The following is a 13,004-nucleotide window of genomic DNA, read 5'->3' as shown; positions in this document are numbered from 1 at the left end:
TCCACAGGTAGAGTGGTGGAAGGGGGCTGCCCAGGCAGGGACTACATTTCCCAGCCTCTCAGAGACTGAGCTTGAGCCAGTGGAATGTGTGTAGAAGTGCTGTATTCCACTTCAAGGCATGGCCCATGGAAGCCTCCCTCCTGATCCCCATTTCTTTTTTCATATCTGTTGGCTGAACATAGAGAACTGGGGGGCTCTGCAGAAGGGCAAAGACACAGGATGGGTGGACCCTGGCTTCTGAAAGACTATGTGGAAGGCTCTCTGCCAACTAGGAATGCTGGCATTCAACTTTATGTATAGGGATTAATAACCTTCTATTGTGTTAAGCCAATAGGATTGAAGGGTTTATCTCTTTAAATCAGTTAGTTAATACATGCTGTCTACCATTTCTCTAAGAGGACCACAGGAAGCTCATAGAAATGCAACTCCTGGCCATCAATTATGACCAACTACCTGAAGGGTTAAGCTAATTATTCCCACCCAGTCCTCTCCTCTGCCTTCACTATCTCAGGTCTACGATATTTATGTGCCCTGTCTAAGTCACCTGCTTTCTGGGGCCCAGGAACCTAAGTTCACAAAGGCTTCCTTATGACTATAGACCCAGAGCACAAGAAGTAAATGGCTGCGAAGCTGCTGCTTCTCAACAGTATCTGCTTCATTTTATTATTTTTTTTTAATTTTAGATTCGGGGGTATTTGTTTGTTACATCGGACATGGGTATTACATGCGTCATGGTGGGGGTTGAGCTTCTAGTGTACCCATCACCTAATATTGGACATCGTACCCAGTAGGTAATTTTTAAACCCTATCTCCCTACCCCCCATCTCTTGGAGTCCCCAGAGTCTATTTTCTCTATCTTGATGTCCATGAGTATCATTTGTTTAATAACAATGGTACTCGTGGACATAAAGATGGAGAAAGCTCCCACCTGTAATTGAGAACATGCAATATTTTATCTTCTGCTTCTGTGTCAGTTCACTTAGGATAATGGCCTCCAACTCCAACTGTGTTGCTGGAAAGGACTTGATTTTGTTCTTTTTTATGGCTGCATAGTATCCCATGGTGTATATATACCACATTTTCCAATAAGCTGTTGGTAGACATTTAGGTTGGATCCATTACTTTGCTTTTTGTAAATAGTGCTGCAATAAACACATGAGTGCAGGTGTCTTTTTATATAATGCTTTCTTTTCCTTGGGTAGATAGCCCGTAGTGGGATTGCTGGGTTGAATGGTAGTTCTGTTTTCAGTTCTTTGAAATATCTCCATAGTGTTTTCCATAGAAGTCAAACTAATTTACATTCCCACCAGCAGTGTACAAGTGTTCCCTTTTCTCCGCATCCTCACCAATATCTGTTATTTTTTGGACGGGCGAGGTAACTCACACTTGTAATCCCAGCATTTTGGAAGGCCAAGGTGAAAGGATAGCTTAAGTGTAGGATTCAAGACTGGCTGTGGGCAACAAGGCAAGACCTCACCTCTACAAAAAATAAAAAGTAAAAAATACCCTTGCGTGTTGATGCTCACCTGTGGTCCCAGCTACTAGGAAGACTGATGCAAGGAAGATCACTTAAGCCCAGGAGTTCTAGGCTACAGTGAGCTGTATTCATATCACTGCACTCCAGCCTGGGTGACAGGGTGAGACCCTGTCTCAAAAATAATAATAATAAAAACACAAATAAAAGAAAAGAAAAGGAAACATCTGGGTTTTTGTTTTGTTTTGTTTTGTTTTTTTGACGTTTTAATGAAAGCCATTCTGACTGCTGAGAGTTGGTATCTCGGTTAGGTTTTAATTTGCATTTCTCTGATGATTACTGATGTTGATCATTTTTTCAGGTGTTTGTTGGTCACTTGTATTTCTTCCTTTGAGAAATGTCTGTTCATGTCCTTGGCCTAGTTTTTAATGGAATTGTTCATTTTTTTCTTCTTGAATTGAGTTTCTTATAGATTCCGGATATTAATCCTTTGTTGGAGGCAAAATTTGTAAACATTTTCTCCCGTTATGTAGGTTGTCTGTTTATCTTGTTGATGATTTCTTTTGCTGTGCAAAAACATCTCAGTTTAGTCCCATTGTCTATTTTTATTTTTGTTGCATAAATGCTTTTGAAGTCTTTATCATAAATTTTTTGGCTAGGCTGATATCCAGAAGAGTATTTTTTTTTTAGGTGTCCTTCTAGGTTTTTTTTCTTATAGTTTCAGGTCTTACATTTAAGTATTTAATCCATTTCCTTTTAATTTTTGTATGTAGTGAGAGATAGGGGTCCAGTTTCATTCTTCTGCATATGGCTAGCCAGTTTACCCAGCACCATTTAGGGTCTCTTTCCCCCGTTCTTTATTTTTCTCCACTTTATCAAAGATCAATTGGTTGTTGCTATGTGGCTTTATTTTTGTACCATGATCTATGCGTCTATTTTTGTACCAATACCTTGCTGTTTTAGTTACTTTAGCTTTGTAGTATAATTTGAATTCTGGCAATGTAATGCCTCTGGCTTTGTTCTTTTTGCTTAGGAGTGTTTTGGCTATTTAGGCTTTTCTTTAGAGCCATATGAACTTTAGGATTGCTTTTCTAATTCTGTGAAAAATAATGTTGGTAATTTGATAAGAATTGCATTGAATCTGCAGATTGATTTGGGTAATATGGTCATTTTAACCATATTGATTCTTCCAGTATATGAGTATGGGATGTTGGGATGTTTCTCCATTCATTTGTGTCTTCTACACTTTATTTTGTCAGTGTTTTGTATTTTTCTTTGTAGAGATCTTTCACCTCTTTGGTCAAATGTATTTCTAGTTTTTATTTTTTTGTGTGGCTATAGTAAATGACATTGAATTCTTCTTTTTATTTTTTTTAGATGGAATCTTGCTCTGTCACCCAGGCTGGAGTGCAGTGGCATGATCTCGGCTCACTGAAACCTCCACCTCCCGGGTTCAAGCAGTTCTCCTGCCTCAGCCTCCAAAGGAGCTGGGATTACAGGCACCCACCACCATGCCCAGCTAATTGTTTTATATTTTTAGTAGAGACAGGGTTTCACCATGTTGGCCAGGCTGGTTCCAAACTCCTGACATCAAGTGATCTATCCGCCTTGGCCTCCGAAAGTGCTGGGATTACAGGCATGTGCCACCGCGCCCAGCTGGAATTGAATTCTTAATTTGTTTTTCAGCTTGAACATTTTTAAGGTATAGAAATGCTACTGATTTTTGTACATTGATTTTGTATCCTGACACTACTGAGGTTATTAATCAGGTCTAGGAGTCTTTAGAGTTTTCAAGGTCTACAATCATGTAGTCGGCGAACAGAGATAATTGGACTTTCTCTTTTTCAATTTGGATGCCTTTTATTTCTTTCTCCTGCCCAATAGCTAGGACTTCCAGTATTTGTTGAATAGTAGTAGTGAGAGTGGACATCCTTGTCTTCTTAGGGGGAAATGCTTTTAGCTTCTCTCCATTTGTTATGATGTTAGCTGTGGGTTTGTCATAATTGGTCTTACTATTTTTACATATGTTCTGTCCATGTTTAGATTTTGTTTGTTTGTTTGTTTTTGTTTTGAGTCAGAGTCTCACTCTGTTGGAGTCATGAGGCTGGAGTGCAATGATGCGATCTTGGCTCACTGCAACCTCCACCTCCCAGGTTCAAGCAATTCTCATGCCTCAGCCTACTGAGCAGCTGGGATTACAGGCATGTAATCCCACACCTGGCTAATTTTTATAGTAGAGATAGGATTTCACCATGTTGGCCAGGCTGGTCTTGAACTCCCAACCTCGGGTGATCTGCCCACCTCAGCCTCCCAAAGTGCTGGGATTACAGGCATGAGCCACTGTGCCCAGCCATTTTTTTGAGGTTTTTTTTTTTTTTTTTTAAATCATGAGTCGATGTTGGATTTTATCAAATGCTTTTTCTGCATCTATTGAGATAATCATATGGTTTTTGTTCTTAGTTCTGTTTATGTGGTGGATCACATTTATTGATTCGTGTATGTTAAACCATACTTGCATCCCTGGAATAAAGCCCAGTTTATCATAGTGAATTAACTTTTTGATGTGCTGTTTTATCTGGTTTGCTAGTATTTTGTTGAGGACTTTTGCATTTGTGTTCATCAGGGATATTAGCCTGTAATTTTCTTTTTGTTTTTGTTGTATCCTTGCCTGATTTTGGTATTAGGGTAATACTGGATTTGTAGAATGACTTAGGAAGGGATCCCTCCTCCTAGATTTTTTGGAAGAGTTTCAGTAAGAATAGTACTAGCTCTTCTTTGTACACCTACTTCATTTTGGATATAATCTCTCAGTTACAGTGCCACAAGTCTCAGCATGATACAGTGTTTTCTACTGCTCACAGTGCTGGATAAACCTTTACTAAAATTGAACACCACCTTTACTAGTTTCCTATTGCTTTGAAACAAATTAACACAAATTTAGGAGCATACACAATGAAAACTTACTATTTCAAAGTTTGCATGGGTCAGGAATCCAACAGGAGTGAACTGAGTCTTCTGCGCTAGAGGTTGCTCTCGGTTCTTGGCACATGGCTTTCATAGGCAAATCATGACATGGCTGTGAGTTTTCTTCCATGCCAGCAGGAGTGAATCCTTGATGATTCACCTTCTTCTAATGCGCTCATTAATATATTTAGGAATCCTAAATATATTAGGGGTGGGTCAGACTCATCCAGGACAATCTTCCTCCTGATTAATTCAAAGTCAACTGATTAGTAACTAAGCTTAGATTTGATACTTCCTTATATGAACTGGTCCCAGCAACACTCAAGGGAAGGGGATTAACCTGAATATGTATACCAAAAGCAGGAATCTTGGGGACCATCTTAGAATTCTGCTTACCAAACCATCTAATTATCCTTTTTATCCATTACCATAGTTACAATATAATTATGTATATTGTTATTTGCATTTTTCTCATTATTTTATTGCCAATCCTTGCATAGTTCCTTGAAAACAGTAGCTCTTTAGGATTCCTAAATATATTAATTAATCCCTTGGTCATTTTGATTGGAGGTGAAAAATCTCCATTCATTAACCACGTGTTTACAAATAAGTGTCCTTCATCGGATCTTCACTTTTGTGAAATTCAGCAGTGAAAGTTTTCTTTTTTCACTCTTCCCAACATCTGAGGGCGAACTCTTTCTAAGGTTTCGGCCTGCGGTGTAATTCCTCTACTGGTGTTTCAGGTAGGGTTTCAATTAGAAATAGATGGAAACCCAAATTGGGATAGTTCAAAGAGGGTTTAATAAAGGTACTTCTGGGCTGGGCGCGGTGGCTCACACCTGTAATCCCAGCACTTTGGGAGGCCAAGGCGGGTGAATCACCTGAGGTCAGGAGTTCGAGACCAGCCTGGCCAACGTGGTGAAACCCCATCTCAATTAAAAATACAAAAAAAACTAGCTGGGTGTGGTGGCGGGCGCCTGTAATCCCAGCTACTCAGGAGACAGAGGCAGGAGAATTGCTTGAACTCGGGAGGTAGAAGTTGCAACAAGCTGAGATTGCACCATTGCACTCCAGCCTGGGTGACAGAATGAGACTCTGTCTCAAAAATAAATTTAAAAAATACATAAATAAAGGTACTTCTTTTACAGATGTGGACAGAGTATAAGGAAACCATAAGGGATACTTGAGTAATAGTTGGAGCTGTTAACTGCCTCTAGGCCCCAAACAGACGTAGGACATGGGACATGAGACTTCTTTATATATGAAAGGATAGTGAATTGAATGGTGGCACCCAGAAAAATAGGTCCAAGTCCTAACCCCTAGAACCTGTGAATGTGATCTTACTTGGAAAAGAGTATTTGCAGATATAATTAAGTTAAGGACCTCAAGATGAGCTCACCTTGGATTTGGGGTGGGCCCTAAAGCCAATGGCAGGTGTTCTTATAAGAGAAAAGCAGAAGGAGATTAAAGGCACAGAGATACACACAGGAGAAGACAATGTGAAGATGGAGGCATATATGGGAGTGATGCAGGTATAAGCCAAGGAATGCCAAAGATTACCTGCAGTCAGTGGAAGCTAGGAGGGAGATGCACGGCATATTTTATATCAGAGCATCTACGAGGAATAAACCCTGCCTATACCTTGAAACAAAGTTGTTGTTTTTACAAATAAAAAGCCAATTATTCCTCACATTAATTGAAGAAACCATTCATAATATGTATTTAATTCTCACATTCCATATTTTTGTTTCTGGAGCCTCTATTAAGCTATACCATGTTGATTTATGGACCTATGTTACTTGCTTGCTTCTATACCACACTGTTTTAATTCTTGAATTAATTTCATAATGGACTATGAAAGCTGGCAAAGCAATTTTCTCCCTCATTTTTTTCTTCTGGGAAAAAAAAGGCCTGAGCTGTCTCAGTGTTTCTTTCTCAGATATATTTTACAATGGGTTTGCTGAATTTTGTTAAACTTATATTGGGAATGTTTTTGGAGGGGAGTACACTCAATTTAAATATGTTTCTACAAATGCAGGTATATTAGTTGCAAGACATATTTTATGAGATATTATGTTGGGAGAAATTCACTAATTATCAGAGATTTGCTTAGCAGTTTAGAACTAGGATATGAATGACTTGATAAGATCAATAAGGAAGTGTTTTCTGGGTTTCTTCATTATTTACCATGACTGTATTCAAGAATGGCAATAAGGCTGGGTGCGGTGGCTCATGCCTGTAATCCCAGCACTTTGGGAGGCCAAGGCGGGCGGATCACCTGAGGTCAGGAGTTCAAGACCAGCCTGGCCAACATGGTGAAACCCCGTCTCTACTAAAAATACAAAAATTAGCTGGGCATGGTGGCACATGTCTATAGTCCCAGCTACTTGGGAGGCTGAGGCAGGAGAATCACTTGAACCTGGGAGGCGGAGGTTGCAGTGAGCCAAGATCACGCCACTGTACTCCAGCCTGGGTGACAGAGCAAGACTCTGTCTCAAAAAAAAAAAAAAAAAAAAAAAAAAGCAATAAAAAATGAGAGCCCAGGTGATAAATAATGAAAAAGAGCCCAGTAATTAGACATAACCCAAGAAACAAGAAGGATTAGAAGCATCTTGTGTCAGGCTCCAGTCTGACCTGTACCCAAAACATCAGCCCTGCCAGGGGTATGGAAGCCCAGCATCCTCTGCACACCCAGGGCAGCCTAGGATAGAGACAGAAAGTACGACGTGCACATACTTTTTAGGAGGCCTGAGGATCATTGCAGTGTTCTACTCATGCACACCGGGGCTTTTTGCTGCCTGCTTTCTACCCATCTTGTTTTCCACGTCAGTCACACTCCTCCACCTTTCTCTGCAGAGAAGTCATTCGAGCCCAGACAACAGAAGCAGGGGCTTGACTTTCAGAGTGTATGCTCCTGTCCTGTCTCAGACCAGCCATGAGTCTTTGGGCACAGACACCTGTGGAAGTCTTCAGTTTTTTATATGTAAAATGGAGACATCTGGGAAGCCAACAGGGCATACCTCATAGAGGTCTAGTAAAGGATGATACACAGAGTAAACTAATCTCCTAAAAAGGTCAGTGGAGTTTATTTTATACACAGACCCGCTGCTGTGTGATGCAGTCTTAGCCTGTGGCTGCCTCTCCGAGAGTTCACATAGGAGACACTACATTTAGAAGAGACAGGAAAGGGAGGCGCTTGAAGCAAATGAGAGACTTTATTAAGCATGAATTGTGTGGAGGACAATGTTATATTCTTCTGGAACATGCAGCAGAAATGGGTAACTAGGACATGATAAATTCCCTGCTGTTCAGGCGCCTGCCTTGTAGTTGGTGGGGCAAAACTTCCTGGAGAGGAGCAATATGAGATACAGAACAAAGGAGAGTGTATCAGCAGCACCGGCAAATAGCAACGCAGATTTACACGAGTTGCTGAAGATCTCCATACCCAAGGAGTCTATGAGAATTTTTCTGAGGAGGACTTTTTGGTGGAAGTGGTGCAGGAAATTTATGGCTGAGTGTAGAATGACACCGTGTAGTAAAAATGTGACTGCCAATGGGTTTTGTAGAGAGCGTTATTTCGAAAGGCTCAGGTGTAGGATATAGTAAATTAGGATCTAGTAAACTGCTGCTGGGGCTAGTGGTGGTTAAACAAGTAGAAAAACACTTTGCTTTGGCTGGATTGGAGGTCAGGAGTAAGAGATGTGGTGGCATTTAGTGAAAGTTTGGTTTATGGAGACTTGAAAAACTATGATGTAAACAGTTTTAATTCTCACTTTATGTGCAGAATTTGAAACTATGCTAATCCACCCAAGTTAAAAATACATAAGAGATTCTTATTTCAGTCAGGTGGGTTAAGTGAATGGTACTCCATCTGTTTACGCTGTTTCACCTTAGCTGGCCAACAGAAATACCCATCACTCCAATCTTGATTTGTGAGAAGTCTTTATTCCTTAGGTAAAAACCAGGCCAGGCAGCTGGTGGGGGCATCACTGCTGGGCTCCTACCTCCTCCTTTCAGAGGCCTCCCTTTGATTGTTTTCTTCCCGCTATGGATATTTCTTGGCCACATTCCTACCCCTTTGGGACTCTTCCTCCTCTCCCACTTTGGCCCATCCACATAACCCCATCTGTGCCCCCTCTTCAGGTTTCTCTCTCCCTATCTACTCAGCAGTCTGAGGCCCAGCTACAGGGACAACAGTCGAGGCCAATTACTGTCCTTCAGGGCCATTCCCTTCACTGGGGACCAAAGAGGGTGCCATGTTCGTGGCTAAGGAGCCCGCAGGAGGAAGATGATGTTGGACGATGTGCCTGCCACTGTAGGCCCTGTCTCAGGGGGAGCTCTTTGAAAAAAAGAGAACCTGGTCCTCTTTCTCTGACTGCTCCACTTCCTGTAGCAACTTGTAGAGGGGTCCTGGAGTGCTTGCATAATATGGAGCTTCTTTGGGCCCAGTCAGCTTCAAGCTGGGTCTGAAACAATGATACCAAAAGGAAGAGAAGCCATAGATTCCCAACAGGAATGAGGCATTGATCATCACATGCCAGCAGAAGAAGGTGGTGACAAACATGATGTCACTGATGTCATCGTCCTGCCATGGGTAGCCAGAGACAGTTCTGTATAGAATAAAGCCTGCCTGCATCAGCCAGGAGCCCATGATCAGGATAAGAAAGGTCTCCATCAGCTGGAGATGACACATGTTGGGAGCCCACAGCTCTGTAGTCAACACCAGCAACAGCAGGAACACCACCAAGATGAGCGGAGAATGAACGTGCAGCTCCACCCCTTCTGAATCTTTAATATGTGACACCATCAGCAGCAGGAGCTCGTAGATGATCAGGACCAGGGTACCTTTTTCTAGGCCCACACACCTCTGAGGCAGCATGTTCTTGCTCATGAAGTCCACACAGCCATTAAGAGTGAGGAGGATGAACATGGTGAGGTGCTGCCACTCTTTGGGGTACATGAACCTTGATGGCACTTGCTTGCTCATTAGCACCATCCTGCCATCAAGACAGAGAACCACATAAAATGTTAAGAGGGAGCCAGTCACTATCTTTAGTAATCCTCCATAGGCTATTTTCCACAGCCTGGCACATCTTTGCTTATTCCTGGGAGAGCACAAAGGATACAGGAGACAACCTTTGAGTATCATGCCCTTGGAGACCACTGTGGCCTGATATAGTCCATGAGAGAAAAGAAATAGCCCCAGGTAAAAATGGCCAATGAACTTTCCCATGGAATAGAGGCCTGTCCGACTGAAGCGTGAAGAACAATACTCAGGACCTCTCCGCTCTCCTTTCCCTCACAGGCCTCTAGAGTTTTGGGTCTATATATACAGAGCTAAGTTCTACCTACTTTTATCATCTCCTTCTGCCCACTGCTCTCTCACAGACTGGAAAGTTCTGGACAGGAGCCTAGGTTTTTAGTGAGGTGGGTCTCATTGTTCCGTTTCATTCCAGTACACTGGGAACGAATTGAGTTCTGCCAAAGTAGAAACATAAATATTTTTTAGTATGCACCTGTGGGAATTTGTGCTCTCAGGAGCTCTGCTTTTGGACCCTTGAGGACCTTCTGGTTACACTTGTCCCTCTCTCTCATGGCTTGCTTCCTTCTGCCCCTGTTCAATGCTCGGAGTAGAAAAAGAGAGGTGCCTAAGCACGGAGATTATCCAGAGAAGACCTGGGTTACTCACAAACCTTAATGCATCCTTTAAGACTCCTTACTCGGACAGGCATGGTGGCTCAAGCCTGTAATCCCAGCACTTTGGGAGGCCAAGGCAGATCTCGAGGTCAGGAGTTCGAGATCAGCCTGGCCAACATGGTGAAATCCCATCTCCACTAAAAATACAAAAACTAGCTGGGCATGGTAAAGAGTGCCTGTAATCCCAGCCACTTGGAAGGCTGAGGCAGGAGAATTACTTGAACCCGGGAGGCGGATGTTGCAGTGGGCCAGGATCATGTCACTACACTCCAGCCTGGGTGACAGAGCGAGACTGTCTCAAAAAAAAAGACTCCTTACTCATATGTTGGGTCATATACTGAGAGCAAATACATTCTTCCTAGACATAAAAGTTTATAAACGTTTGGATGTGTGCTCATATATATAGATACTAAGCTCTTGTCCTCTTCATTCTTTTATAACAGTTTTTGGGGATCACAAAGAAAGCAGCTCAATTGCCCCAAATTATCTTTCCACAGAACAGTAGATGAATGTAAAATGTCACCTTTTGAGATCAATTTTGGAATGTTAAGGTATAATTTTTTATTAAAATGCAGATATGTTGAGATAAGTAGATCCAACAAGCTGCTTATATTTTAATGTGAATTAGGTCCTCAACTTTATTCTCTCTTTAATTATCATTTACTATGTGTCTAACACATATAGGCAGAAAGAGTTCTAAGCACTAGGTAGCAGCCAGCTGCATATGAGGGGTTGCATCCAAGGCAAGAGTCTTCATTTATTTATTTTTATTTCTATTTTATTTTTATTTTTAGATAGTGTCTCGCTTTGTTGCCCAGGTTGCAGTGCAGTGGCTTGATGACGGCTCACTGCAGCCTCAACCTCCTAAGCTCAATCAATCCTCCTGCCTCAGCTGCTGAGTAAGTGGGACAACAGACACGCGCCACCACATCCAGCTATTTTTTGTAGAGATGAGGTCTCACTACGTTGTCCAGGCTGGGTCTCAAACTCCTGGGCTCAAGTGATCCACCCACCTCAGCCTCCCAAAGTGCTGGGATTACAGGCGTGAGCCACCATACCTGGCCCCATTTATTTATTTATTCATTATTTTTTATTTTTTAAAATGAAAGCACATCTATTAAGAAAGCAAAGGAATAAAATAATGGCTACTCCATAGGCAAAGCAGCCCCCATTTATTTTTTTTATAAAAATTAATGTCTATATAGCCCCTTCTTATCCATGGGTGATACTTTCTAAGACTCCCAGTGGATGCCTGAAACCTGGGATAGGTTAGTACTGAACCCTACATATACTGGTTTCCCCATACATGTATACATACCTATAATAAAGTTTAGTTTACAAATTAGGCACAGCAAGAGATTAGCAATAATAACTCAAAATAAAATAGAACAATTATAAAATGATGCTGAAATAAAAGTGTGAATATAATTTCTCTCTCTCTCTCTCAAAATACTATAATATTTTCAGACTGCAGTTAACTGTGAGTAACTGAAACCTAAGAACATGAAACTGCAGGCAAGGGAGGACTACTGTATTTAAAGTGTACTACATTTTTTGTTTGTTTGTTTGTTTTTTGTTTTGAGACTGAGTCTCTCTCTGTTGCCCAGGCTGGAGTGCAGTGGCACAATCTCAGCTCACTGCAACCTCCGCCTGCCGGGTTCAAGCAATTCTCCGGACTCAGCCTCCCGAATAGTTGGGACTACAGGTGCATGCCACCACACCGCTTAAATTTTCTATATTTTTAGTAGAGATGGGGTTTCACCATATTGGTCAGGCCGGTCTCGAATTCCTGACCTCAGGCGATCCACCCACCTTGGCCTCTCAAAGTGCTGGGATTACAGCCATGAGCCACCGCACCCAGCTGAGGTTCATCCATATTGTTGCAAACAGCAGGACCTCCTTCTTTTTTAAGGCTGAATAATATACCATTATATATATATGTTTCTTTACTTATCCATCTGTTGGTGGATCCATCTGGGCTCAAGTGATCCACCCGCCTCAGCCTCCCAAAGTACTGTGATTACAGGCATGAGCCACCGTACCTGGCCCCAACTTAGGTTGTTTCTGTATCTTGATTATTGTAACATAAGAGTGCAGATATCTCTTTGAGATACTGATTTCATTTAATTTGGATATATACCAAGGAGTGGGATTGCTGGATCATATGATAGTCCTTTTTTAATTTTTTGAGAAACTTCCATACTGTTTTTCATAATGGCTGAACCAATTTACATTTCCACCATATTGTACAAGGGTTACCTTCTCTCCACATCTTCAGAAATACTCATTATCTCGTGTCTTTTTTATTATAGCTCTTCTAAGATGTGAAGTGATATCTCCTTGTGATTTTTGTTTGCATTTTTCTGTGATTGGTGATGTTGAGCACATTTTAACATACCCACTGGCCATTTATATGTCTTCTTTGGAAAAATGTCCAGAAATGCAGGTTCCTTACTCATTTTTAAACTGGGTTATTTGTTTTGTTGTTTTGAGTTGGGACTACATTTAACCAAGAAGGCAAAAGATCTGTATGCTGAAAATTATAAAACATTGAAGAAAGAAATAGAAGAAGACACAAATAAATGGAAAAATATCCCATACTCATGGATTGGAAGAATTAAAATGTTTAATATGTCCATACCACTCAAACCAATCTATAGATTCTATACAATCTCTCTCAAAATTCCAATGGCATTTTTCACAGAAGTAGAATAAGTAATTCTAAAATTCAAATGGAAACACAAAATATCCCAAATAGACAAATCAATCTTGAGAAAGAAGAACACAGTTGGAGGCATCACACTTCTGATTTCAAATTATATTCCAACACTATAGTAATCTAAACATTTTATGTCTGACGTAAAAACAG

At 41.2% G+C, this 13,004-nt stretch overlaps 1 protein-coding gene across 1 annotated transcript; it reads right to left on the bottom strand.

The window, feature by feature from the left end:
* Positions 1–8,565: 8,565 nt before the first annotated feature.
* LOC107966662 (transmembrane epididymal protein 1) lies at positions 8,566–9,587 on the bottom strand. The gene has a single exon (XM_016951365.4). The coding sequence runs from the start codon at positions 9,585–9,587 to the stop codon at positions 8,766–8,768; it is 822 nt and encodes a 273-aa protein (XP_016806854.3). The 3' UTR covers positions 8,566–8,765.
* Positions 9,588–13,004: the final 3,417 nt, after the last annotated feature.

Source organism: Pan troglodytes, chromosome 1, assembly GCF_028858775.2.
Source record: "Pan troglodytes isolate AG18354 chromosome 1, NHGRI_mPanTro3-v2.0_pri, whole genome shotgun sequence".
Lineage (NCBI taxonomy): Eukaryota > Metazoa > Chordata > Mammalia > Primates > Hominidae > Pan > Pan troglodytes.
The sequence above is the reverse complement of the archived record's forward strand: the minus strand, read 5'-3'. Positions and strand labels throughout refer to the sequence as shown.

Excerpts from the sequence above, each read along its gene's own strand:
- LOC107966662 (XM_016951365.4), bottom strand. The coding sequence starts at position 9,587 with ATGATACTCAAAGGTTGTCTCCTGTATCCTTTGTGCTCTCCCAGGAAT.